The sequence below is a fragment of the Mixophyes fleayi genome, chromosome 1, assembly GCF_038048845.1.
Source record: "Mixophyes fleayi isolate aMixFle1 chromosome 1, aMixFle1.hap1, whole genome shotgun sequence".
Classification (NCBI taxonomy): domain Eukaryota; kingdom Metazoa; phylum Chordata; class Amphibia; order Anura; family Limnodynastidae; genus Mixophyes; species Mixophyes fleayi.
In genome coordinates this window covers 444,834,390-444,861,475 of record NC_134402.1, presented here as the reverse complement: position 1 = coordinate 444,861,475, position 27,086 = coordinate 444,834,390, and the positions used below count along the sequence as shown (strand labels likewise).

The following is a 27,086-nucleotide window of genomic DNA, read 5'->3' as shown; positions in this document are numbered from 1 at the left end:
CGTAAAAAACTGCCTTCCCTTCCGTCTGCGAGAGCAGTACAAATGGCGCACACAGAGGTTGTGGCACAGCATCTCATCTCCATAGCACAGCACTCAGTAAATCACGCTACAACATTTTTCAAGAATGTGGAATGGCTCCAAACATCACGAGGCCGCTCATCAAACACTCAGACAGCAGCGATATACTTTACTGCTTCAATAAAGAGGGAATGTTGCATTTTATTTTATCTCCTAACAGGCCCATTCCTCATTCTCATTACACAGTCTGCGTCCAAGGTTATTTATGGTGTTTACTGTTTGCTTTTCAAATAGACCTGAATACATTTCCCCGGTCATGAAACGGACATGGCATTAGCGTCATGGCTGCTTCCAGCTGGTAGGGCGATGTGGAACTCAAGCTAATTGTTACTTGGTTCCTGGAAGACGTTACTTTAATATCCTACAGCAAATGTATTCACTTTAAACGCTCTTAGTTTACATGTGGCGCGTAGAGAGCAGTTACTGTAAGTCATCTGCTCACATAATGTGTAAATTGGGCTTTCGGTATAACAACTGGGGAGAACGGTACAGAACACAAACATGAACATATAAATACTTGTTACTGCTGCATGTATTAAAGCACCTTGGTTGCTCTGGGTTACAGCACCTTTCTGGCTTAGATATCTGTGCAAAAAGGAGGAAAAAGATCCCGTGCTGGGCTACACCGATCAAAGTTACACAATGCAGCTGTTAAGAACAGGGGGAAATTGCTAATTCCCAACACAACCACCAAAAAAACACACAGAAACAGAGCAAAGTTGCAACAGGGGAGTAATTAAAAAATGTCCTTATCAAAAACCAGGGCAGAAATTAGACTGCAATCACATCAACTTAATATTTGATACAATTTAATATTAAAAGATACACATCTAAAATCATCTAAATCAACACCCTTGCGCTGTTTCTGTGTGTTTTTTAGATATCTGTGCACCACTTTGCATAAATCATCATCACCATTTATTTATATAGCACCACTAATTCTGCAGCGCTGTACAGAGAACTCATTCACATCAGTCCCTGCCCCCATTGGGACTTACTGTCTAAATTCCCTAATACACATATAAACACAGAGAGAGAGACCAGGGTTAATTTGAAAGCAGTCAATTAACCTACCAGTATGTTTTTGGAGTGTGGGAGGAAACCGGAGCACCTGGAGGAAACCCATGCAAACAGAGGGAGAACATACAAACTCCACACAGATAAGACCATGGTCGGGAATTGAACTCATGACCCCAGTGCTGAGAAGCAGAAGTGCTAACCACTTAGCCAAACGTGCTGCCCATAAAATAAATGCTACCAGACTCTTACATACTGCTATTTCCTGACATCTTATTCCGGCGTCACTCCGGACACCATTGTAATCCACAATCGACATCTTTGCGTCTCTCCTGTAACATTTGCTCCAGCTCTGGTCGTGCTATATATCCGCTACGATTGGTTATAGATGACACAAACCGCTCTCTCCCAGAACGTAAAGGGGTCACGATAGGTCTACTATAACTGGAATGTCGATGCTTGTATTCTGCAAGTGCTGTGTCGTTAGAAATATACAGCAGCGTTTTATAGCAGGTTATTGTTAAACATTCTATTATTTCCAGATGAACAACGTTACAATACAAGGTTCAAGCGAGTGTTGCTAAGAGAGAACTTCAATAAAACTGCACCACAAGAAAACATTCTGGAAAATGCAGTATGGAGGATTAAAAGCAACACATGGAAATGTCACTAAGCGATGAGAATATAGAACAGTCCGTGTCACTGGGGGAGGGGGGAATTGTGGCAAAGTCAAATTTCTAAAACAATCCACAAATGGATGAGACACAGTGATACGGGATCATTAATACAATTATAGACCGTTCAAAAGATATTTTGTGTATAAACAATGAAGTCTGTAAGACCAAACAGGATAGACGGATAACCAAATAAGCGTATTTACAATAACTGATGTGTGATAAAGTGTCACTTGTACACTGAAATAAAATCTAATTATATGTATTATTGTGAGGGGAAAATCTATGATTGTGTCAAGTTGTCAGTTATTTTGTTACCAGTTTGACAGTCAATATGATGAGTACAAGGAAACCTCTCTGCCCATATACACAGAGAGAGGGAAGTTAGTAAACAGACTCTACATGTCCCGCTCGGAGATCAGAGGACCGCCAGTAGATCTGGATGATCAATCTGATTAGATTGTGATTACAGATAATCATTTTAGGTTAACATCATAAAAAGTGTATGTGATTCCCCCCTGGAAGACAGATCATCTCAAAAAAACCTTTCAATACTCTTGGAAAACGGTAGCTCTCCCATATTTAGGCATAAAGATCACCCCCTCCCTGGATAGCACAATTAACCTAAACTATTCGGCTTTGATACAACAACTACTCTCATTAACCAAATCATGGGCCTGTTGCGAGATCTCCTGGCTGGGAAGGTTGGCAACCTTTAAGATGTCGGTACTTCCGAAAAATGATGTATCTATTCTGAACTATACCCGCCAATATCCCGAAACCACCGTTTGATAAATTGCAGTCAATTATGTTAACCTATGTTTGGAAAGGTAAACCCCCTCGTTTGGCTGGTTCTCGAATGTGTCTGCCCAAGCAACATGGTGGTTTGGCGCTCCCAGATCTACATAAATATCATCACGCTTGTCTACTAGCCCAAATAAGGGATTGGTCTCTACCCCCAAACCAGAAACCGTGGGTCGATCTAGAAAGGGCACTGTGCCCGAAGTTCCCATTAGAGGATCTGATCTGGGTCCCTAAATCTTGGCGTCCGACACCTGCTCTCCTTCCCAAGATACTCAAGGACTCCCTGGCGGTGTGGGATAAATTTACCGGTATTAGCCAAAACCTCATGGTCCCTACCTCCAATATCTCACTGGCAACTGTGACAAAGCTTATCCCAGAGTTAAATTTAAATAGTTGGATTGAGAATGGGGCCAAGTTCTGGTCAGATCTACTCGAGGGGCAGAAACTTATGTCATTCACGCAAATACGAGATAGGTTTCGCCTCCCCGCCCAGGAATTCTATAAATATTTGCAGCTTAGACATTGGTTCTCTGCCCTTCCTGGTCAGGGTTTGGAAATGTCTTGCGCACCAGCCCTTATATACACGAGATCGACGAAGGGATCTGATAGAGCAGGTATTACCTTTTGGTATAAACTTCTCTTCCCACCCACATCGGACTCCAAGTCCAGTTCCCAAATTCAATGGGAAACAGACCTTAACATTACGCTCTCCACGGGTCAATGGAAGAAAATATTTATTAATTCTTTTCAAATGTCCAAATGTGTGAATCATTCGGAAATGATGGTGAAGCTAATTAACAGACTCTACATTACGCCGACTCGTCTTCACAAAATGTGGTCCGCTCAATCCAAATTTTGTTGGAGACCATGTGACTTACTAGGGGATATTATGCACATATTTTGGGGATGCCCTCTTCTTTGTCCTTTCTGGGAGCAGGTGTTTGAGTTTGCCAATAAGATCACCTCTCAAAAAATTTAACCCACTCCGGAAGTTGCTTTATTACAGCATTTTCCACCTCAATTCCCTCTCCATGCTAGATATGTTTTGTCATATTTTGATAGCTGCCAGGGCAGCATTGGCTCAAAATTGGAAAACCCCCGCCCTGCCTACGTTAAGCAAAGTGATCACTAAAGTACAGTTTAGCTTCGAGATGGAGACGTGGGGGATGCCATACTCTTCACCCCCCTCATCACCCCTAATAAAGTGGTTTTCCTGGCATGTGTATACTACTGAGGGAGAGGGGGCAGCCAGAGCTCGCACTGATTCATTACTTCCTCTTTCACAGTTTACCTTGAACGAATCCTGGTCAGAACCCACAATCTCCCGTTAGGATAAACCCAATAGGAGCTCGTCCTCTCTGTTGTAATAGGGGCTTAAGCTCTTTATACTTTTCTTATATTGTATTACTGTTCTAATGACCTGTGAGTCTCCTCTATGTTAAGTATCGCGAATTTTGAAGTGCTGTAACGTGTTTACCCCACTATGTACCCCCCCGTCCCCCCTTCTTTTTTCTGGTCTTCCCTTCCCCTTCTTTTTTTTCTGTATCCCTTATATTTGTAAGAAAAAATAAAAATACTATTGAAGTTAAAAAATTGTATGTGGAAACAGTATCAGTATCGCAGCATTTAGTTCACCCATCAGTCAGCTCCTTATCAAAGACTGGGTACACACTGGAGGTTTTTCAGCCGATTATTGGGCCAATCACACGATGAACGACAGCTCAGCCACAAACCGCGCTAGTGTGTATAATCACCCGATGAACGACAGCTCACCGCGTTAGTGTGTATAATCCCACGATGAACGACAGCTCAGCCACAAACCGCGTTAGTGTGTATAATCCCACGATGAACGACAGCTCAGCCACAAACCGCGTTAGTGTGTATAATCACCCGATGAATGACAGCTCAGCCACAAACCGCGCTAGTGTGTATAATCACCCGATGAACGACAGCTCAGCCACAAACCGCGCTAGTGTGTATAATCACCCGATGAACGACAGCTCACCGCGTTAGTGTGTATAATCACACGATGAACGGCAGCTCAGCCACAAACCACGTTAGTGTGTATAATCACACGATGAACGGCAGCTCAGCCACAAACCGCGTTAGTGTGTATAATCACACGATGAACGACAGCTCACCGCGTTAGTGTGTATAATCCCACGATGAACGACAGCTCAGCCACAAACCGCGTTAGTGTGTATAATCAACCGATGAACGACAGCTCAGCCACAAACCGCGTTAGTGTGTATAATCACCCGATGAACGACAGTTCAGCCACAAACCGCGCTAGTGTGTATAATCACCCGATGAACGACAGGTCAGCCACAAACCGCGTTAGTGTGTATAATCACCCGATGAACGACAGTTCAGCCACAAACCGCGCTAGTGTGTATAATCACCCGATGAACGACAGGTCAGCCACAAACCGCGTTAGTGTGTATAATCACACGATGAACGACAGCTCAGCCACAAACCGCGTTAGTGTGTATAATCACACGATGAACGACAGCTCAGCCACAAACCGCGTTAGTGTGTATAATCACCCGATGAACGACAGCTCAGCCACAAACCGCGTTAGTGTGTATAATCACCCGATGGACAGCTCAGCCACAAACCGCGTTAGTGTGTATAATCACCCGATGAACGACAGCTCAGCCACAAACCGCGTTAGTGTGTATAATCACCCGATGGACAACAATCGTTCCAAAGTGCCGATTGTAGTTTCACTCGGTTGGTCTCACTGTTTAGTAATCTCGTTCCAATCACCGACAGATCATGTAGTGTGTACACACTCACGCTCTCCATAGAGTTTACAGAGTCATGTTCTTTTCAGCCAGCAATGAACATGTCCCGGTGACTAAATGTAGAGAGTGCTGTAGATGGAATAGTTTTTCGTTCGTTCCAAGACTGAATATTTTGTTACAGAATCACAGAAGCTATCAAAATTCTTAAGGACATGTGGATAGCTATAACAAGGCGGAATGAGTGACTTTTGTGCTGTCATTCTCTAAACGACTATAGGACCAGATGAAGAGCACAGATCTGAAGGTAAATGGTCTCAGGGTGTACGCATGAATCACCCGACCGATCGGACCTTCAGACGTTCATAAAAGCGTTGTAGATAACACGTCAGTCAGAAAATTCTTCAGTGTGTACCTATCCCTAATAACAGACAAGTAGAATCTGATTAAATAAATGACAGATTGCAATATCAATGATGAGGTTTCAGATTCTGACATAGCATGCTGGGACTTGTAGTTCTACAGCAGCAGGACGGCTACAAATTGCCCAAGCAATAATAACTCTGTAGGTTTGAGGCTCAGTGCAAGGGACGTCTCCTCTCTCTACAACCAGCCTATACAATGTAATAAATCTTTAATATTTTACTACACGCGCGACTTAATGAAAGTGATGCTGCATTCACTTCGCATCACTCAGCCCAAAGCACCATTAACCCACCAGAAAAGCAGCTTCCAACAAACTAGACACAGTCTTGTTCCTGTACTGCTTTATTAAAGTATTAATTTACTGTAACAATCAGGTGTCTCTGGGAAAGAACTTTCAAAGAGCGCCTGATACTCTGCAATATAACAGTCATTTAAACAATTCAGCAGAAGTAAAGCCATTATTATTATTTTTTTAAAATGCAAACAGATTTATTTCCAATAAAAGGCTGATGTGCTGTGAGCCGCACACATTGGAACCATCTGACACAGCAAAAAATAAATCAAGGCAAAACTGGCCTTCTGAAAGGGCAAGTGACATCATTCTACATAAACACTTACTAATGGGCATTCTCTCTCGTCAATAACCTATGATATATATTAATGTTATATAGTGGCCTTATATCTTCAGACCTGTTACCACATTAAGCAGATAACATACATATGTAAGTGTGTACACAGAGACAGCAGGTAATAGTAAAGGGAGCAGCAGCTGTAAGGCACAGACAGCAAGTATGGTGAAAGGAGCAGCTGTGAGGCACACAGACAGAAGGTATGGTGAAGGGAGCAGCAGCTGTGAGGCACACAGGCAGCAGGTATGGTGAAGGGAGCAGCAGCTGTAAAGCACACAGGCAGCAGGTATGGTGAAGGGAGCAGCTGTGAGGCACACAGGCAGCAGGTATGGTGAAGGGAGCAGCTGTGAGGCACACAGGCAGCAGGTATGGTGAAGGGAGCAGCTGTGAGGCACACAGGCAGCAGGTACGGTGAAAGAAGCAGCTGTGAGGCACATTGAGATAGCCAACATTTTTCCCTATGCTGTTATATTTCACATATATACTAGGCCACCCGCCTAACATACTGCATTGAGATTGATTTCATAAGACTGAGAGCGGGACTTCAAAGAAGCTTAAAAAAAGACTGTTAGAAAATGTTATACATTCATTACTCAATAGTCTATCATCCACTCAGAGAGATAAAAGTCTTACCACTTCATGAATAGACTGGTTGAAGCCATCATCTTCGGTCAAGATGAGCAGAATGATGAGAGCCATGTAAACATGGTGGGAATTCCGTTCTTCAACATGGTACAAAATCTCCAGTATAGGCAGCACCTTCAGACCAGACCATGTAAGTATTAGTGTAACGTAGACAGTAGGATATAGAATGTTACACATACTTCAATACAACTGTACATCACTGTAATACCTGTGGAGGGCATCCAGCCTGACTACAGCTGGATACACACTTCCTGATGCCACAGATTAATTCCGGTCAGACACAGGAGACCATGAGGACCAGCTGGACTTTATACGTAGGTGCACACACTTGTATATGTGCTCATAGCCAAAAAAAACAGCAAGTAAGTATTTTTAATAAAAGCCCGGCTTGAAGGTGACAGACTGCGGAGCAAGTTTTAGCCAACGTGGGGATCTGACCAATATTCCCGATAAACACCCCGGCCCTTCTTATAGATGTCAATATTGCCTGCTGGAGCCTGGATGTAGTCACTGGCTGACCAGGCTGTTATATGCTCATGTCATCGTTGTCAGATATCATGGGGGAGACTGTGTGTGTGCTAAGAACAGAGCCAAACGAAAACTCAGCGCACATGTGTTTTACATAACCTGACAAGTCCTATTACACAAAACCAGACGAACCCCAAAACCATCACAAAATAATACATTAAGAACTATTTTTATAGTAATATAAACCACAATATTCACTTATATTTAGTGTTACTCAATATATGAAAGGTGTAGTTCTGACTATAGTCCATTAAATGAATGAGCGGAGATACTTACGAGGCTTTCTGTATCCGTCCGAGACAACATGTATGTCCGGACATTGCTGTTCTGATGCAGCAGCGTATAGAGGAGCAGCGTGGCCTGGTCAGACTTCTGCTGATCACACAGCGCAGTATACAGACTATTGAAATTTATCTGGAATGAGTGAGGACTTGGGCTGGGTGGAACAGAGCTGTCTGGGGAAATAAAAACAAAAATAAATAAAAACAGCAATTTAGATGTATAAAGTTTCATATACAGGGGAGTTTCTGTAGCAGTGTGAGAGAGTAGCGATATGAGGCACTTAAATCATTGCTCTGTGCTGCTGGAGGACCCTGCTCCTTCCACTATATAACTCTCATTCTGTGGCTTCCTGCTGCCTCCAATCCTCTCCTCACATCATGTCACTGCCCCAGTCACATGCAGTCCTGTCCTCACTAACACATCACTCATCTCCTGATATACTCTGTGCTGCTGGGGACCCTGCTCCTTCCACTATATAACTCTCAGCATGTGGCTTCATGCTGCCTCCATTCCCCTCCTCACATCATGTCACTGTCCCTGTCACATACAGCCCTGTCCTCACTAACACAATCACATGGGTGTACAGGCCACTGCCTCCTACAAGATCACACATTTACTCAAATACTTTGCACTGTTGTGAACATTCTGATGATCGGATTGGCTACAACAAGCTTTTCGATCCTCATCCACGTCAAAACCAAGAACCTCCCAGATAAGATGAAGAGTGCATACAATAAGGCCCACAGACCCTGGCTCAAAAACGCACCTTAACAATTTCTGTGACACATTACATATTACACAATGATACACAAATTAGTTGAAATCTAAATCCTTTATAGAACTAAACCGGACCAAGTAAATGGAATTATTTCCAAAACCTACCTGTAATACATATGGAATTAAGCAACAAGAAATATGAAGAGATTAGAAGTCATCAAGGACTTCAATGACCTTATGAATGCACAGAACCCAGAGGTGACACAATGCCATGGCATTTTAGTAGTTGATGCATTATTCCTTCAAACAGGAGTATCAGTTTTGGAGAAACAAGTCAAACTTATTAGTAATTATATTAGTATTTTAGTAAGTTATCAAAAGCAGTAAGAGACTGTATACGTCTTCAATCCCTTTTTTAAGCTGCACCTAAATAAACCCCAATACAATCAGTTGTATTCATATGTCACAACTGACTTCTGCCTGGATGTGTATAATCAGTGTATTAAATATACCCAGAGATTTTGCAGTTTCGACCACTCTGCTAACACACAACAACATGGGCTGCAGGTACATTTTCTGCTATCTGATGAATAAAACACCTTCAGTCACTCTAATCTCCGTTACAGAGAACAGGCCGTTCATCTAGAAAGTAACACCAAAGATCAGCTTCAGATAGATACTTACATGCCATAGCCCTGGTATTAGGGGGGCATTTGTAAATGTACGGATATGAAGACACAGAAGAATGTTACTGGGAGATCTTATGTGGTATAGGTATATTGTAGAAGTATTATTGTCACGTACAGCAGTCAGGTAGCACATGTCTGGGGACCTGTATATTGTACTGCACGGTCTTCAATAACTGCCAATAGATGAATAATGCTGGAAATGTATTTAACGCCCAACATTTTTTAGGCTTGTCTAACTATATTACGTTTATTATATTATGCAGCACCAACGTATTCCAGAGCGCTGTACAGCCAGAGGAAGTAACTGAAGAGATCATGGTTAATATTACAGTAACAAACAAAACACTGGGTCAGCCTATAAAATGTTTTTTTTTTTTTGTAAAAAAAATAAAGTTGAAGATTTTTTTTTTAATAGTGTATTTTATTAAGCCGTGTTCAATAAAAGTAGGAAAGACTGATTTTCCTTTAAATTAGAACTTCTTAATGTTTAGCATTAAACAAAATCTTTGTCAAGGATGTCAAAATACATAAAAAGTTTAAAATTATTATTTGTTTTCCAGGAAAAAAACAAGAACAATTTAGTCAAATACACATGTTTTATTTCTACTACAAAAAAAATCTCTATTTACAATAACTACCAATGAAACAGAGTGAGGCGACCTCCATGCTCCAGTTTGCAATCTAAAATGAAGTCCTACCATTTGTACATGCATCTTGGCTCTGGTCTCTGGTTATTACGGTGATGGGACATACCTTGTGTGTTTCTGAAGGACATGATAGCCTCTCGGAAAGGATTGGGACAGTCTGGTGCGTCGGTTAAGTTGGCAAGAACCAGCAGTAGGAGCAGACTCTGGTTTGCAAGAGGCGAGGACTGGTCCTGTAAGGGTGCTGGTTTGCTCCCCACTCCACCTAGGGTTAAAACAGTCCATAATCCACCTGAAAATCAATAATCAGTCCATATTAGTGAATATGTTACAGAATCACAGTACTACTCGGAGCATTTAATGTTTTCTATAGAGTGTTTAATATTTAGCAGTATCTAAACAGGACCAATGCTTGGGATTAGGCAGAGAAGGCCCTATCACGGACCCTGTTCTGGGCTATAAATTATAAGCGTTTTGTAATGCTTAATAACACAGTGATCAGTGATATCAGTAAGGCATGAGGCACTGCATGAACAGGCAGGCTATCGTCTCATCAATATTGTGTCAGCCAACAGAACGCATGTCTCCACTGAGTATGACGTACATGTCCATTCACTTGTCCTGCTCTGATATAACCTTTATATCTAGTTCTATATCGAGAACCATACAGCGCTAATTAACTTTAGTCAGAATGAACCAGCTCTCTCATCAGCCTCTACTTTCTCCGGTGCCAGCTCTCTCATCAGCCTCTACTTTCCCCGGTGCCAGCTCTCTCATCAGCCTCTACTTTCCCCAGTACCAGCTCTCTCATCAGCCTCTACTTTCCCCAGTACCAGCTCTCTCATCAGCCTCTATTTTCCCCAGTACCAGCTTTCTCAGCAGCCTCTACTTTCCCCAGTACCAGCTCTCTCATCAGCTTCTACTTTCCCCAGTACCAGCTCTCTCATCAGCCTCTACTTTCCCCAGTACCAGCTCTCTCATCAGCCTCTACTTTCCCCAGTGCTTGCTCTGACATCAGCCTCTACTTTCCCCAGTGCTTGCTCTGACATCAGTGCCTGTAAAGTGCCCATGGGCACAATCAATCCATTACTACTTGTGGGTATCTTCCTCTATGTTGTTCTGTACAAAGCTGAAGTAGAGGAGAAATGGAAATAAAAGCAGATGTGGGTCCAAGGTCTCCATTCTGTTAAATTGGTAGAGTCACTCTTACCAGATATGACATTACAATCAACAAACTTGTTAGAAAAGGAGAACATATAAATGGTTGATATCAACAGATTTTTGCTTTTATCAAGCAGCAAGCCCGGAGGGAAATGCATATGGTTCTGCACAAAATTCTAGAACTACATATAGCACCAGCATATTCCACAATGCTGTACAAAGGAAGAGAGGACATCGCTCACAAACTCCTGGGAGAACCGGTTATCATTAACTTTCCATACAGATCCCACATAAGTGACAGGATCCTGACATTCATTACTTTATTACTACTCCTTCCTTTATCTCAGTCTGTGGCTTGTTGCCTGCCTACAGTCATACTGTCCTGTACAAACCACAGCACACTGACCTCCTGAAATACTCTGTGCTGATAGAAGCATTCTGACTCTCTGATTGGATAGAAGTGGTTATATATCCCCCTCCTTTGGCCTGGGATAGACAGACATGCAGGATATAAAGGGGGTTACAGTTCAGATGAGCTAGCCACATGGCTGATGCCAAATGATAACTGGAATTTTGTGAAGTGTTACTGTACACATGGATGAAAGGAAGTCCCAGACTTCACAACAGCACAGGGCGTAGGCTTCTGTACAAAGAACAACTGCTTGAAGAATCAGAGATTGGGGAGGGTGAAATGAAGAGGGCCAGTGTAACCCAGAGACGTGGTGCAACCCCAGAGACTAGGGGATAGAGAACTGTCAAAAAAATAAGGCCTGGTCATAATGTTATCACAGGACCCTAAGCAAGCAACATCACAGTATACTTAATTACTACAATCGTGGAAGCCTCGCCTTCACTACATTTGTAAGCCGTCATCTGCAGTCTGTATCTGTACAAGTAGATGATCAAGAATACAATGCAGAACGAGGAAGGTGAAGAGAACACAAATGTCATAGGAAGGGATGTCCGATATAAAACTGTACCACCACCTACATCAGTTGAGACAGCTCTGTGCCCTTTAAAACAGAAATATCAAGCGGCTTATGCTGTGGCAATATTTAAGATACTTTCGCCTTTCTAACTGGACTATATTAAAAAATACAATTTACCAATGCCTCCTCTGGTATATCTCCTGAGACCTGTCAAAGCTAAAATTCCACTGATGTAGATACCAGTGATCCTTTGAGCTGGTGTTTCGCACACTTGATTAACCCGTTTAACATTAGATTCCATCAGAGATGAAGTACACAGTTTTCAAGTCCCCCTAGGTGAATATTTCAAACAATTACTCTAGAAAATGAAGTCCCCAGACTGAAGCCAAAGGGTCCCACCCAAAATCAGCTGTACAACAAACAAGAGATGATGAGGTCATGCAGAAATCTAGTGAGCTGCCCTTCACAGCCTGTAAAATGTGCCATGCAAGGAAAAACATTCCACTGCGCTTACATATCCTGCACAACCAAGAGGGACGACTTCAGAAACAGCGGCCATCACCAAGTACACTTACAGAGCTGAATATAGTCCCAGTGGTCTCAGCCTTAATAGGACTAAGCACTCCGAGCTTAGAACCCCATACACTAATTTCTGGATAGAGTTTTGATCCGTCAGTGGCTGTCTGTCTAAGAATATACTGTGTCCCTTGTTAGACCGATTACCCAATTTCAACATTCAATTTCACCAGGCAGCTGCTCTATACACTATACCTCGTAAATGGTGGCAGGATGGTAAAACAGTCTATTCATTAGAAATAAATTGAAACCATCTCAAAGGGATTAGTTAAAAGGTGGACACGGCTCTATTGCGGTCCACACACAGATATTCTGCAATTCAACCAAGTTGCCCCTAACAAATGCCAGCTAGTCACACTTGGGTCAAATACCAATCTGATTTAATTACTATGGAGCAAAAAAGCTGAACACCACCACGCCCCACCGCTCTACGTCTGGAGCAGCGTTCAACCTGGAAGACCAAGAATGGATGGTCAGGATCCCAATCTGGAGCACCAGCGCAGCGCTTGATCATGTGTGTTGCTAAACTGCTCAATGACCTGGTCACGTGATGCTGTGAGATATGGAACATGAAATGTGTGGATACTGGATGGACAATGCATAGTCTAACTGATGGTTAACAGATCCCAAACATGTCAAACTTCAGAACGCGGGACTCCCAGTCAGAATCCAAAATAAAAGTGTACCACCCCAGAAGCCTACAGGAGTGAGTAGCTAGATAGCCAGATTTAAGGATAAATTATTGCAGTACTTACACATTTATTATCTTTTATTTATATGGCGTCACCAATTACGCAGCGCTCAGTCTCTGTCCCAATGGAGCTTACAATCTAAATCCCCTACTTCACGCACACACACTAGGGTTAATTTTGTCAGCAGTCAAGTAGCCTACCAGTATGTTTTTGGACTCTTAGAAAAAACCTGAGCACCGGGAGGGACCCATGCAAACAGAGGGAATGTACAAACTACAAAAAAAAATATTTTTACAAACACCTTTTCAGTAGTAGGCAACCAGAACAGAAAATAATGTAATATTTAATATTTAACTTTTATTATATAGAATAAAAGTTATATATGCCCATTAACTTTTTTGCTCAGGTTGGTTACTAGATTTAAAAAAAAAAAATGTTTGTAAGAATAAACATGTTTCCTTGAGTTTCTCACCACAATTGGTGAACAGATCAGGCACAGGACCTTGAACACGGAGCCTCAAGTGATATGCATCAGGAGTGCCCCATATCAAACAGTAGATAACTTCAGATCTGTGCTCTTCATCTCTCATAATCATCGGCTGAAAAGATTGTGACCCTGCAAATTCCATATAGATCTATGGACACTGCTGGTCCTGAGGGCGTACACACTGCAGGATTTGTCCAACATCGTTCCATCGTGTACAGAGATTTTTAGTGTTTAATAAAAATAAATTCAATACGATGGAGCTTTGGACATGATCGCTGGCGCATACATACTAATGTGATATAAGACAGAACCGAATTTAAATGTTTCTTTCGTACTGAATTTGAGTATGCATTAAGATTGTTTCCATCAGACAGGGGTATCTTTGCGACATACATTTAAAGTTTTTTACATTTAGTACTTACATAAGTCTAAATGATAAATACACCCCACATTCGGGCTGACCTAAAAAGTTGTAGATGATTTTCAGGCATATTTTAGTGGCTCTCTTCGTGGTCCAGCAATAGTCAGCCAGCAGTTCCAACTGCATTGGTCTTGGTACCTCTTTTCCAATGATAGAAATCTGCTAATGGAAACGCCTGCCGTGCTCATCACTGACAGCCCCAAGGCTTTCTGGGAAGAAGTCTAGGTGGGGGTCCAACAAGTCAAGTTTTAAAAACATGTTGCATCTTTGTATAAAATCACTAGATCACCATAGTTTTCTGCTTTATAATTTCCAAGAAAACAAGAACAGAGATCTTTGAACGACAACCAGGCTACTTTGTTCAGTGGATTTAACAGTTCCTGAACATTTCCATCATCAATAACTGATCTTATTTGTGGCCCTATAAAAATTCCCTCTTTAAATTTTGCATCATTTACTTTTGGAAATTTAGATTTCAAATGCATAAATGCAGCAGCGTTTTTATCAATTGCTTTTACAAACGGTTTCATCAGTCCTAGTTTAATATGCAGGGGAGGTAAATACACTTTTTCAGGATCCACTAAAGGGGTATTTAAGACATTTTTCTGCCCAGGAATAAGAGATTCATGTGTAGGCCGTTGTTTTATAATGTAGTGAGACCTCCTATCCCTGCCGTCACATTCACACAAGAAACAGCAGAATTTAGTGTACCCAAGGTGCAAACCAATCAATAACCTTCAATTCACCATATATATCCCAGTTATATTTTTTTTATACTGGATTTTTTCTAACAGCAACTTCATATTTTCATAGATCTCTTTCATATCAGCAGCATGTGCTACGGGTATTGATGGGAATGTATTGCCTTTATGCAGAAGCCCAGTGTGTAAACTAACTTTTGATGAGTCAAACAATCGGCCACTCATCTGACCAGTGTTGATGTCTAAAAGCCTCCGTATATTGATTGTATGCCCCTATCTGTGTGTGTGTACGACAGGCCATAAAGGACACTAAAATATGAAAATAGAAAAGTAACTGCCACAAACACACTGGACCTGATTCATTAAGGAAAGTAAAGAAAAAAAAATGAGTAACTTTGCACCTTGGTAAAACCATGTTGCATTGGAGGGGGGGGGGGGGGGGGAGGTGTAAATTTAAAATGTGGGGACAGATTTATAGTTGGAGTGGGGCATGTCCTAGATCAACTTCAAATGTCAGTGTAAAAATAACGCTATCAAGTATTTGTGTGCTACATGACAAAACAGCCAGTATTTATCTCATTTGCGATATAATAAACTAATTTGCACCTCTTGTATTGTAACATGGTTTTGCCAAGGTTCAAAGTTACTTTGAAAAAGTGGAGATGTTGCCTATAGCAACCAGATTCTAGCTGTCATTTATTTAGTACATACTACAAAATGACAGTTAGAATCTGATTGGTTGCTATAGGCAACATCTCCACTTTTTCAAACCCGCAGCTTAGTAAATCTATCCCTTAGTCTTTGTCAAAGAATTTGCTTCCATACAGAACTAAATAGAGGGAACTTTAAAAAATAAATAAATAAATAAATAAATAAATAAAAAGTGTCCGTGTGAATACAGCAGACCAACGGTCAGAAGAGGCCGCTTTTCATCTTAACATTTGTCATATTGATCGGTAAATACCACTTAATAGCATTCATTTATCTGAAAATTCCTCGTCAAAACGATTGAGGGAGGGATTTTGGGGATTCATTCCTGCGCAGCCCCCTCATTCCGTCTCTTCATCACAGAACGCTGCCAACTAACAGTGAAATAAGAGATGTTGTTTACATGAATTAAACTAAGCTCTTTTCATGTTAAAAAAAAAAAAAAGTCAGATATTTCTCGACTTGACCTAGGTCCAAGAGCTCTGGAGTTGCCAATGTTTCATATTGCTAAAATAACATAACAATATTTACTTCTATCTGGCAGAAATACAATATTTCTGAAGGTTCCAACACAACTAGGACTGAAAGTAAAACAAAGCAATACTTCAAGATGTGGAAATGCAAAATAAACCAGTAGACAATCATTCAAGGGATTTTTTTTCACTATACTAAAGTGTTTGGTTTTATACGTGTGCACACAACCTGAGGATTGTGAAATCCGTGAAAAATAATGAATTAAAATAACTGGACTATAACTTCTGGTTTGCCGACGGGTTACTGCAGACCACAACACATATATCAGCATGGTGACACAGTGGTTAGCATTGCTGCCTCAAAGTGCTGGGGTCATGGCTTCGCAAATTCTGTGTGCCGTTTGTATGTTCTCCCCATGTTCACGTGGGTTTCCTCCGAGTGCTCCGGATTCCTGCCACATACCGATAGGGTAATTGGTTGCCAACTAAATTAACCTTGGTGTGTATGTATCACTGTGGTAGGGAACATAGATTGTAAGCTCACTGGCTCCGGGACTGATGTGAATGATTAACTATTCTCTGCAAAGTGCTGTATAATATATAGGTACGATATAAATAATTGCTAATAATAAACCTATATTTTTTAGCAGAATACGCTGTGATTCTACTCAGTCATTGCATTACTAACATTGCATTCAGGTGCTAAATTTGCATAGAACCTCAGCAACCAATCAGACCGTTTCTTTCATTGTGCAACTTGCACTAGGCAGATAAAAGCTAATTGCTGGTTGGTTGCTCTAGCACAGTGCACATAGTAATGAACCCTATATGAACAGCTGTTTGCTCTGCGCTGAATGTTGCTCTGATAGAACATACAGCGGGCGATTAACAAGCCACAAGGACATCCTCCTGACCTCTTGGTGCACTTGCAGAGATATTTATCAAATTTGCAGGAACTATAATCCTGCTTTTACATTTGCGGTAAAGAGGGACATTTAAGAAAACTGGTGAACAAACAGAAAAAATGCTGCCCCTTAGGTATATCATAGTTATAATTGAAAATGCAATTTGAATTTCCTCTCTTTCAAATTGTAAGATTCTGAAGAAACATATACAAGATAAAAACATCTGCACAACTACAACACAACTAGAGGCATTTATTAAAGTACTTCGGGGAATAATCAATCTCGGATTATGACACCATACTTATAAAACAGGGTGCGCCCCTTGCAAATTAGCATGAAAATGGAGCGGAGCTTATCTGTTAAAAAACAAAACAAAAATCTGTTAAAGAACTTTTGTGGTGCCTTATAAATAAGAGATAATAAGTCCATTGTCAGCACCCACAGAGCAGACAATTTTCAAAAGATCTTGTGTTAGTGCATTTGTCCTATGTCAGGTCACACATTGTGTTATGTGGGGGTCATTTATAAAAATGGTCAGTGCAGAAGTAGGTATTCTCTGCTAATTGTCCCAGGGATTAAACAGGGCTCATGTTTTGTTTTGTTTTTTTAACTCTTTGCAGCATTCAGGCTGCATGCTATATGACATTTCTTAAACCAGCACTTGGATTTTGACAATTTTTACAATTGTCCGGTATTGTGTATTTCCAAGAGAATAGTAACCAGGTCTGATAGCTAAGAAAGTAACAGTGGCAGAAAGGGAGGACAGATTTGCTGAATGACTGCGTAGAATATGACAAGATCCACTTGGTATGACATTATGTTAATACCGCATCACATAAAGGAGAGGTAACGGTACCATCCTGCCTAACGGAAGGTAGCGCGCCAACGAGCACAGAATGGATTTACTATGTGATATCACATGGGCAGGTAAGTAGACACGACTTGGCATTTCTGCTTGGGTGTTAATCACTGGTAATGACACTTTCTGTCCAAAAACTACAACTATCTATAGTCTGCACTAAACCAAAGCTACCAGTTAGTGATTAGATCCATCTCTCAAATGTCTGACTGCTATAACTTACACCCTGCTAGGTAATGTTACTTTTTTAGCAACCAAGATTTAAATCTGTTTTGAAATCTAACAATCATCCATCCACAGCACATAAATGGTCACTTTCTCCTGCGTTTAGTGTAGACTGAAGAAATCGGGAAGTGAACGAGAACGAATAGAGATCTAGGTGCAATGAACGAGGTGACCGGCTGTTCTTGTAGCAGTAAAGGAACGAACCGTCCAGGACGTACGGTGGATAGAAGAGAATAGAACACAGAATGTTCATACTCAGGGCTGACATGAAGAATACCGGCCATGTGTTCGGATAGGGGAGGTTTAATAAGCAGTAAACTTCTGCAGTGTTGTGGGCTGGGATTTTACTATTACCATGCACGAAGCAGATCAAAGACAATATTTGGAGTTTTGTAATGAATGCAGTTTCTGTTTGAAAGGAAAAAGGGGGATATTTCCAAAGACACATTGATGGGAATGCCAAAATAAAGTGAGATGTTGGGAAAGTGTTTATTCGCTTGTGGTAGGAAAAAGTTAATGTCGCTCTTGAGTGTGAACCGTGCAGTTTCCATAATGTTAGGGCGGAGTCTCAGTGATGGAGGGATATTCCCAGTACTCAGGCCAGGGATGGCTCCACCGGAGGGCTCAGACATGTAAGGGAGTTACTATGATGGAGCAACGTAATGTATTAAGTGTAAGCTCTGCCCTGATGGGGACACTTAGGGAAACTGTTCTACAGGAAATTGCAGGAAAGGAGGTGTTGCCCATATTAACCAATCAAACGTCGGCTTTCACTTTCTAAACCGTACAAGAAAAAAGGAGTCTTATTGGTTGCCATGGACAACACCTCAATATCTACACTGATACCTGTAGAACAGTGGTCACAAGTGTCACCAATCAGTAAGAACCACTTGTGCAGACACAAAAAGGTGACTCATGTACATAAAGGACTAAACCAAAAAGAAAAGATATATAGTTCCCACACCACGTGCCCCATTTATGAAGACATCAAAATATATGAATTAATCAATGGTTGACCGGAATAGAGGAGAAGTTCTAGCACAAATTTTAGAAGGCAGAAATCAGCCACTGTTAATGTTCGCTAACTTTCATCCAAACCCCCCCCCCCCCCCTCCCCCTCAACAAAAAAAACCTCTTTGTAGTCGTATTTAAAGACATGCCGCTAAGAACAGTAGTAACATAGCAAATAATCAGCGGCCATGTATAAGTTAGAGATGCTCACTGACCCCGGTGAGCTGGTTTTGGATTGCTCTTTTTTTGTTCCTACATTATTATTAACCTCAATAACACTAAATTTCCCATCATTTGCAGTCAATTTTGACCACCTCACAGGTCACAATATTATTTTCATACACTTTCAAACAAATACTGCAGCGACCTGGCTGGATGGTAAGCGACAGAGCAATGACACAAACACACGGCTGTACCTAGCACATCTATGGACACATTGGCACACAGCAGTGGCAGAAAAGAAAAATGGTGCAAGATGGAATTGTCCTTGGATCCACCCTCCCTCCCACCGTTATGTTGGATTTTAAAAAGGAATCCAAAAATTACAAGATCCGACGACGTAACGATGACGTTCTGCCTCGCTTTCAAATCCAAAAAAGCGCGAAAGTACCGAGCCAACTCGGCTCAGTACTCGGATCTGCCAAGTTCAGGTGTTTTCGGTTCTTGGGGAACCGAGCCTGAGCATCTCTAGTAGACTAATAAAAGACAATATCTAGTTATGGGTTAAAGGACTTTTCTGAATGTGCCATTGTGTGCGTGTGCGTGTGCGTGTGCGTATTTGATTACATACCGATTATATTATTAACTAGTAGTTTAGTTCCTAATAGTCTGAATTCACAAATGGAAATTTACTGTATACAGTTGACAAAGCACAAAGCAGACGGTGACAATTTCAGCTTAACAGTCGTGTCCTATTTTTAAGATCTGTTTCCTGTGTTTTCAGTGTCTGAAATAGTCTTCTGCTGACATGAGCACTTTCCTAAACCAAGAGGGAAAGCTGTATTTTTGTTGTTGTATGAACTGGTTATAGGGCTCTGACTAAAGTAGCAATCTCCTCAGAAAACGAAGCCTCGGTTAATTAGGCAGCGCGGTCTACGAGCCAACGTGGACAATTTGTCTATCACATCCTTCAGGACAGAAACCTGGAAGACTTCATAGTCACCAATTACCTGAAATTGGAAAGCCACCATACCATATGCTGGTCCTGACTAAAAACATTGCAACCGGATGCCAAAAAATGTAAAACTGAGCAACTTTGCTGTAAAGACTGATGCAGTTCTAGCAGATTTAAAAATAATTCAAGTTTCCAATAATCACTGCAGGCTTGTTTTACTAGGGTGTGTGAGTCTATGGTTTGGGGGCTCCTTTTGTGTGTTATGCATAAGACAAAGGGAGGCGGCGAGTCTAAAACCAGCCTGCACCCAGAGAGAGGGGATCTGCACTGCGTGGCGGACCCCAGCCCGGGCCCAGCTCTGCCATGGCGGACACCAGCCCGGGCCCAGCTCTGCCATGGCGGACACCAGCCCGGGCCCAGCTCTGCCATGGCGGACACCAGCCCGGGCCCAGCTCTGCCATGGCGGACACCAGCCCGGGCCCAGCTCTGCCATGGCGGACACCAGCCCGGGCCCAGCTCTGCCATGGCGGACACCAGCCCGGGCCCAGCTCTGCCATGGCGGACACCAGCCCGGGCCCAGCTCTGCCATGGCGGACACCAGCCCGGGCCCAGCTCTGCCATGGCGGACACCAGCCCGGGCCCAGCTCTGCCATGGCGGACACCAGCCCGGGCCCAGCTCTGCCATGGCGGACACCAGCCCGGGCCCAGCTCTGCCATGGCGGACACCAGCCCGGGCCCAGCTCTGCCATGGCGGACACCAGCCCGGGCCCAGCTCTGCCATGGCGGACACCAGCCCGGGCCCAGCTCTGCCATGGCGGACACCAGCCCGGGCCCAGCTCTGCCATGGCGGACACCAGCCCGGGCCCAGCTCTGCCATGGCGGACACCAGCCCGGGCCCAGCTCTGCCATGGCGGACACCAGCCCGGGCCCAGCTCTGCCATGGCGGACACCAGCCCGGGCCCAGCTCTGCCATGGCGGACACCAGCCCGGGCCCAGCTCTGCCATGGCGGACACCAGCCCGGGCCCAGCTCTGCCATGGCGGACACCAGCCCGGGCCCAGCTCTGCCATGGCGGACACCAGCCCGGGCCCAGCTCTGCCATGGCGGACACCAGCCCGGGCCCAGCTCTGCCATGGCGGACACCAGCCCGGGCCCAGCTCTGCCATGGCGGACACCAGCCCGGGCCCAGCTCTGCCATGGCGGACACCAGCCCGGGCCCAGCTCTGCCATGGCGGACACCAGCCCGGGCCCAGCTCTGCCATGGCGGACACCAGCCCGGGCCCAGCTCTGCCATGGCGGACACCAGCCCGGGCCCAGCTCTGCCATGGCGGACACCAGCCCGGGCCCAGCTCTGCCATGGCGGACACCAGCCCGGGCCCAGCTCTGCCATGGCGGACACCAGCCCGGGCCCAGCTCTGCATGGCGGACACCAGCCCGGGCCCAGCTCTGCATGGCGGACACCAGCCCGGGCCCAGCTCTGCATGGCGAACACCAGCCCGGGCCCAGCTCTGCATGGCGGACACCAGCCCGGGCCCAGCTCTGCATGGCGGACACCAGCCCGGGCCCAGCTCTGCATGGCGGACACCAGCCCGGGCCCAGCTCTGCATGGCGGACACCAGCCCGGGCCCAGCTCTGCATGGCGGACACCAGCCCGGGCCCAGCTCTGCATGGCGGACACCAGCCCCGGCCCAGCTCTGCATGGCGGACACCAGCCCCGGCCCAGCTCTGCATGGCGGACACCAGCCCCGGCCCAGCTCTGCATGGCGGACACCAGCCCCGGCCCAGCTCTGCATGGCGGACACCAGCCCCGGCCCAGCTCTGCATGGCGGACACCAGCCCCGGCCCAGCTCTGCATGGCGGACACCAGCCCCGGCCCAGCTTGCCATGGCGGACACCAGCCCCGGCCCAGCTTGCCATGGCGGACACCAGCCCCGGCCCAGCTTGCCATGGCAGACACCAGCCCCGGCCCAGCTTGCCATGGCAGACACCAGCCCCGGCCCAGCTTGCCATGGCAGACACCAGCCCGGGCCCAGCTTGCCATGGCAGACACCAGCCGGGGCCCAGCTTGCCAAGGCAGACACCAGCCCGGGTCCAGCTGTCAGAATAGCAAAAAGAAGGGTCATGACTGACCACAATTTATGTATGTGCAAACTCTTTGGCCAACTTGGAAGAGCAATGGGGATACCATTTAATTACAATCCAGACCTCTGTCCAGATGCCTCAATGTGCTGCAGTGAGACTCACCAGAACGCCAGGAGGCCGGTCTCCAGACTGGAGGGCGGATGAGTAGGTCACATTTTGTTTTTACATTAACCTGTTACAGTTGGATCTGCAATTTATTTTATATTACTTTTCTCCCTTATTCTCAATGGCGTGCCACATTATCTCTATCAGGCTTTTACGGGATGACCAATCACAATCCACGATCCCTGAACCTTCCGATCACAAAACATGGAGGAGCCTCAGCACCACCCAGAGGGGTCCAGCTTAGAGGAGGAGAGAACACAAGTAGAATATTTTACTAGGTGGCATTGCAGCTTTAACCTGGGTCTTTATAGTTATTTACCCACTGACTTGTTGTCTTTCACTGTCACTGTGTATCTGCATTATTGTAGGTAATGTGCGCTTTAGTCTGTATACATGAGGTCTCATATGTAGCTTTCTGACACCTTGATAGATCTGTAACAGCGCACAAGTGAAGTGCTATATTCATCGATGAACCCAGCCTCTGGTGGGATAGGGGGGATTCCTCATCTCTTCTTGTGTAACCAATCATGAACCAATTCTTTGAAATGGACAATACTGTAACCAGTACTAGTCAGTTATATGGGGTTTATATATTTTTTTTTACATAAAGTCCCTTTGTTCTCACAAACATGAATTAAGCATCTTATTTAAAATTGTAACTCGGGATTTGTATAGTTCCAATAATTAGCTGCTAAAAGGGCTGTGATTGCTGTGTGGGACCGCGTCTGAAATCCCCACAACAACGTAAGCTGTAGAAGAATGTGTGCTGGTCTCCGTATCTGCTGAATAAACTCACAGTATTGGCTCGTCTGCACTCTAATCCATGTGTAACTGCACTGTACAGAAATGACAGGGTGAGTTAAGATATCAGGGTCTTGTGACCGACCTATGTACATCACTGGCACCACAGTGACTAGACCGAGGCTCCAGCCTCTGAGCCTTGGCATAGCTACTTCCTGACTGACTGGACACATTCCCAAATCTCCCTCAGCTCCCCCCCCTTTCACTCGCTCTTCTGCTACGATTGTCCCCTGTGCCGTCTGTAATCACTTTTTCCCCCCTTGGATGTTTAGTTAGCCATTTCCAAATACATAATAAGCCAGCTTGTCCAAAGTAAATACTCAGAGATGAGAAGAAGAAAAAAAAATACCCATGGATTCATCGTGACAAGAAAAGTATTTTCGGGGTCGTTGCTGGAGCTAAAAACATCAAAAAAATAAATAAAAAACATTAAAAAAAACAAAACACCATTGTGACCACGGTTAACAATTTCCTTGATACAATCACAGCAGGTTTCGTATTGTGAGTGCAGGACAATGACCAGGTGAAGAATAGGTTGTTGCTTTAGAAATACTGATTGTCCGCACCTGTCTTCAGTTACAACAGGTTCTTGTAGCACAGTGGTTAGCATCACTGCTTCACAGTGCTAGGGGTCACGAGTTCGATTCCAACCAGGGCCCTATCTATGTGGAATCAGTATGTTCTCCCTGTGGGTTTCCTCCCACAGTCCAAACACATAACAGTAGGTTAATTGGCTTCTGCTAAAATGGACCCTCCTAGTGTGCGATATGCAGTTTAGATTGTAAGCTCCAGTGGGGCGAGGACTGACATGAATAATTACATATCCTCTCTGCTTTCCATTTTCACAATGATTGAGGTCATACGTGTGGGTGAAGCCTGTATATTGAGTACATACAGCCAGATTTTGTTTGCATGAACTTAGAGAAAGGGGTGCAGTCCTGTTTAGCTGCACGAAGAGGACACTCAGGAATCAAGATTAATTCCCTTCTATTACTTCTCCTCCCAACTGCTCTGTCGTTATTCAACACCCACATTTCTATAATTTTAATGAAAAGCTGGGATCGGTAATCTTTCCATACTTTTATTTGTGGTTACGACATCTGGGGCTATTTAATACATGTCAAACAGGAGAAATAAACTGCTTGGCAATATTTACAAGGGATGCTGCCAAATAATGCTGTTTTTATTTCTCGATGGCACAACATTATTCAGAAATGACACGCACTGCGTCCTCGATCCTTCTACAATCCAGAGCTGCAACGTTCCCGCTTTGCTCTAGCAAGTGATATTTTGAGCAGGTTCCAGTGACGCTCAGGTTTCAGGCTGGAATGGAAATAATCAGAGCCATCCATTATAGGTTTTGTGATATGTGCGGAGCTGGAGAGGACGGAGGTGCGGCGGTATGGGTCCATGTCACAGCAGGATAGGCAATAGCTTTATACGTCCGCAGTCACTCCAACAAAACTATGAGAAACAGCATTTCGGAATTAAACCCTGGGATGTAATGCTAACTTTGGACAGGACCACATTTGTTTTTTTTGTGCCCTGGCATTTGTCTGTGTGCCATACAACTCACTGCTAGACTCTGGTGTTTACAGAAGTTTCATAGCCAAATGCCATGGGGCAGCTGACGCTGTGGCAGTGACGAATATGCCAGGGCTATGTACTAACTTTAGGTGGCGCGTATTAGGTGAAAGAGGTCTATGGCACATACGACATTTAAACTATAGCATCGTAAAGCTGGTTTCAAGCAGGTATGACTAATCTCATGGGAGCACCAAGTTAGGACAAGACCGAACTCACCGTACAAATAATATTGACATTGGTGTATATCTATAGGTTTTGGTCTGAAATACATTATCCGCTTTCAATATTTGTGGTTTTCCAAACATATCGGGGAAGTATGCTACCTCAGTGCATGAGCCATTAACCAATAATGAACCACACCGTACTGGCACAGTATTCACAGCTCACATCTCAATGTACTATTCTCTACTCATATCTGAACCCACTCTGAAAACAAGGGCACCGTTCTGCAAATTCACCAGTCAATCAAACCAGACGAATAGGCTTCTGGGTAATGTCCTTTACACGGCAGACCGTTAGATAAACGATATACCCTCCGTTATTAAAGTATTACAGAGAACTACAGTCTACTTCGTTATTTGTAAATTGTCCTTAAGCCCTCCCTAACTTTATAATTTCACAGGGGCAGGAAAATGGCGATATAGCCAAGGCAACCAATCAGATTCTTGCTGCCATTTGTCTAAAGAATATCAATGGTTGTGGACTAATATATGAAACATACATAGAAGACTGGAGACAGTGACCGAGGTGAATTATGGGCTATGGAGAAACAGGAATTACTGTCTATTCTTAGTGTGGACAAGCGATTGTGTGTAGGAACCAAGAAAGTTGTTATACTTTACAAAATAAAACTAACCATACAGACACTGTGTATTCCTTCCCCTACGGCAGATTGTGCCCTCTTTTATTAATGCAAACTGTGATTAACAATGTATTAGCTGACAGTAATTCAGATGTACCAGGTAGGTGAACATAATTTACCAGTATTGTAACAAACCCTCAAAACCGCCCAAGTTATGTAGGCACTGCCATCTTTGCCACCTCCAGAGCACACATTTGATTAATCAAAATCAGTATAAGATAAGCCCCACCCACATTCACCCCAAACCAGCCTCCACACATTCTTGTGACGCCAAACACCCTTTCCAATTGGCCACACCCCTTGGAGGGTCAGATAATCGGGACTACTGGAAAGAATGCACCTCACTCTCCCCTTTCTTTAGAATGGGGTGTGTGTCTGTGTATCTGTCTACGTGGTGGCTCAATGTTTTGCATTTAACTCCACGGTCAACAGTTGCCTCTATCTTGTAATTTGCAAGATAAACTCCCTCATTGACTCCAACAAGTATCTGTCGTCGTGTTCCTGTGATTATAAACAGCATCCATCCTAGATGAATCTACTTCATCATCTCTATCCAACAGTCTGAGGAGTCCTTTATACTGGATTGTAAATGTAACCAAGAGGCCACAGTTGTATAATAAAACCCAAGTGTACATCCTGCATTTTATCATTATTTTCCCGATGTGATTCCCCCAAAAATAGACAGAGGCCTTTACTTGCGGCTCTTTTCTGTCACAAGTGAGCTTTGTCAAGCAGAAAACTAGCACAAATACCTCTAATTTCTAGTGTACTAAATGTACAGACAAACCTGTCGTACATTTCAAACATTCTTAGAAGCTTTTGTGAAATATTGTGTTCGTGCGTCTTTAAGGACTAACCTACTGCTGATCAGCAGCGGACTCTGAACTCCGTGCCAACATTTACCGGTTGCAGTTTCCCTTACTCACAAAGTGGTGACAATTGTAAAAAGATTGTATTGCCAGGAATCCCCTGCCACATGTGTACAGTAATTACTCATATATATCTGGAACCCATTTGGATGAAAAGCATCATTAAAAAGCTCTGCTCCGGCTTGTTGTTACCACACAATAGTGAAGCAGGACTTTCGGCAATGTATAAATTAAAGGATTAGCCTGATCAAAATACACGGTCATTAAACAAGCTCCGTCTCAAAGACAGAAAAGACCCATAATAAGAGCCGGACACAATAATGAGCAAAAAAGAACTGATTTGAAGTGAACTTGTCATGTACACACAGTGTGAGCGGCCATTTTGTGGGCAGGATCAATGTTCAATAGGACAAAATTCAGTAATAACTGGTGACATCGTGAGGCACTTCCAAACATTAGCACAGCACAAAAAAATGGCTTCTTTCACTGTGTGGAAAGCTTTATACCTCATGATTTACAAAGAAACACCCCTGAGGTGTAGCACCACAGTATTTTATAACTGAGGGAAAATATTCTGGAGAA

At 43.7% G+C, this 27,086-nt stretch overlaps 1 protein-coding gene across 6 annotated transcripts in view; it reads right to left on the bottom strand.

The window, feature by feature from the left end:
- DYM (dymeclin) overlaps window positions 1-27,086 on the bottom strand; it is a 247,205-nt gene that overhangs the window by 150,773 nt on the left and 69,346 nt on the right. For all 6 annotated transcript variants that reach the window (XM_075185845.1, XM_075185872.1, XM_075185862.1 and 3 more), the window contains exons 9-11: window positions 9,987-10,169; window positions 7,822-8,000; window positions 7,006-7,131 (exon numbers count right to left, since the gene is read on the bottom strand). In XM_075185845.1, the coding sequence (XP_075041946.1) occupies window positions 7,006-7,131; window positions 7,822-8,000; window positions 9,987-10,169 (488 nt within the window). The remainder of the gene's footprint in view (window positions 1-7,005; window positions 7,132-7,821; window positions 8,001-9,986; window positions 10,170-27,086) is intronic.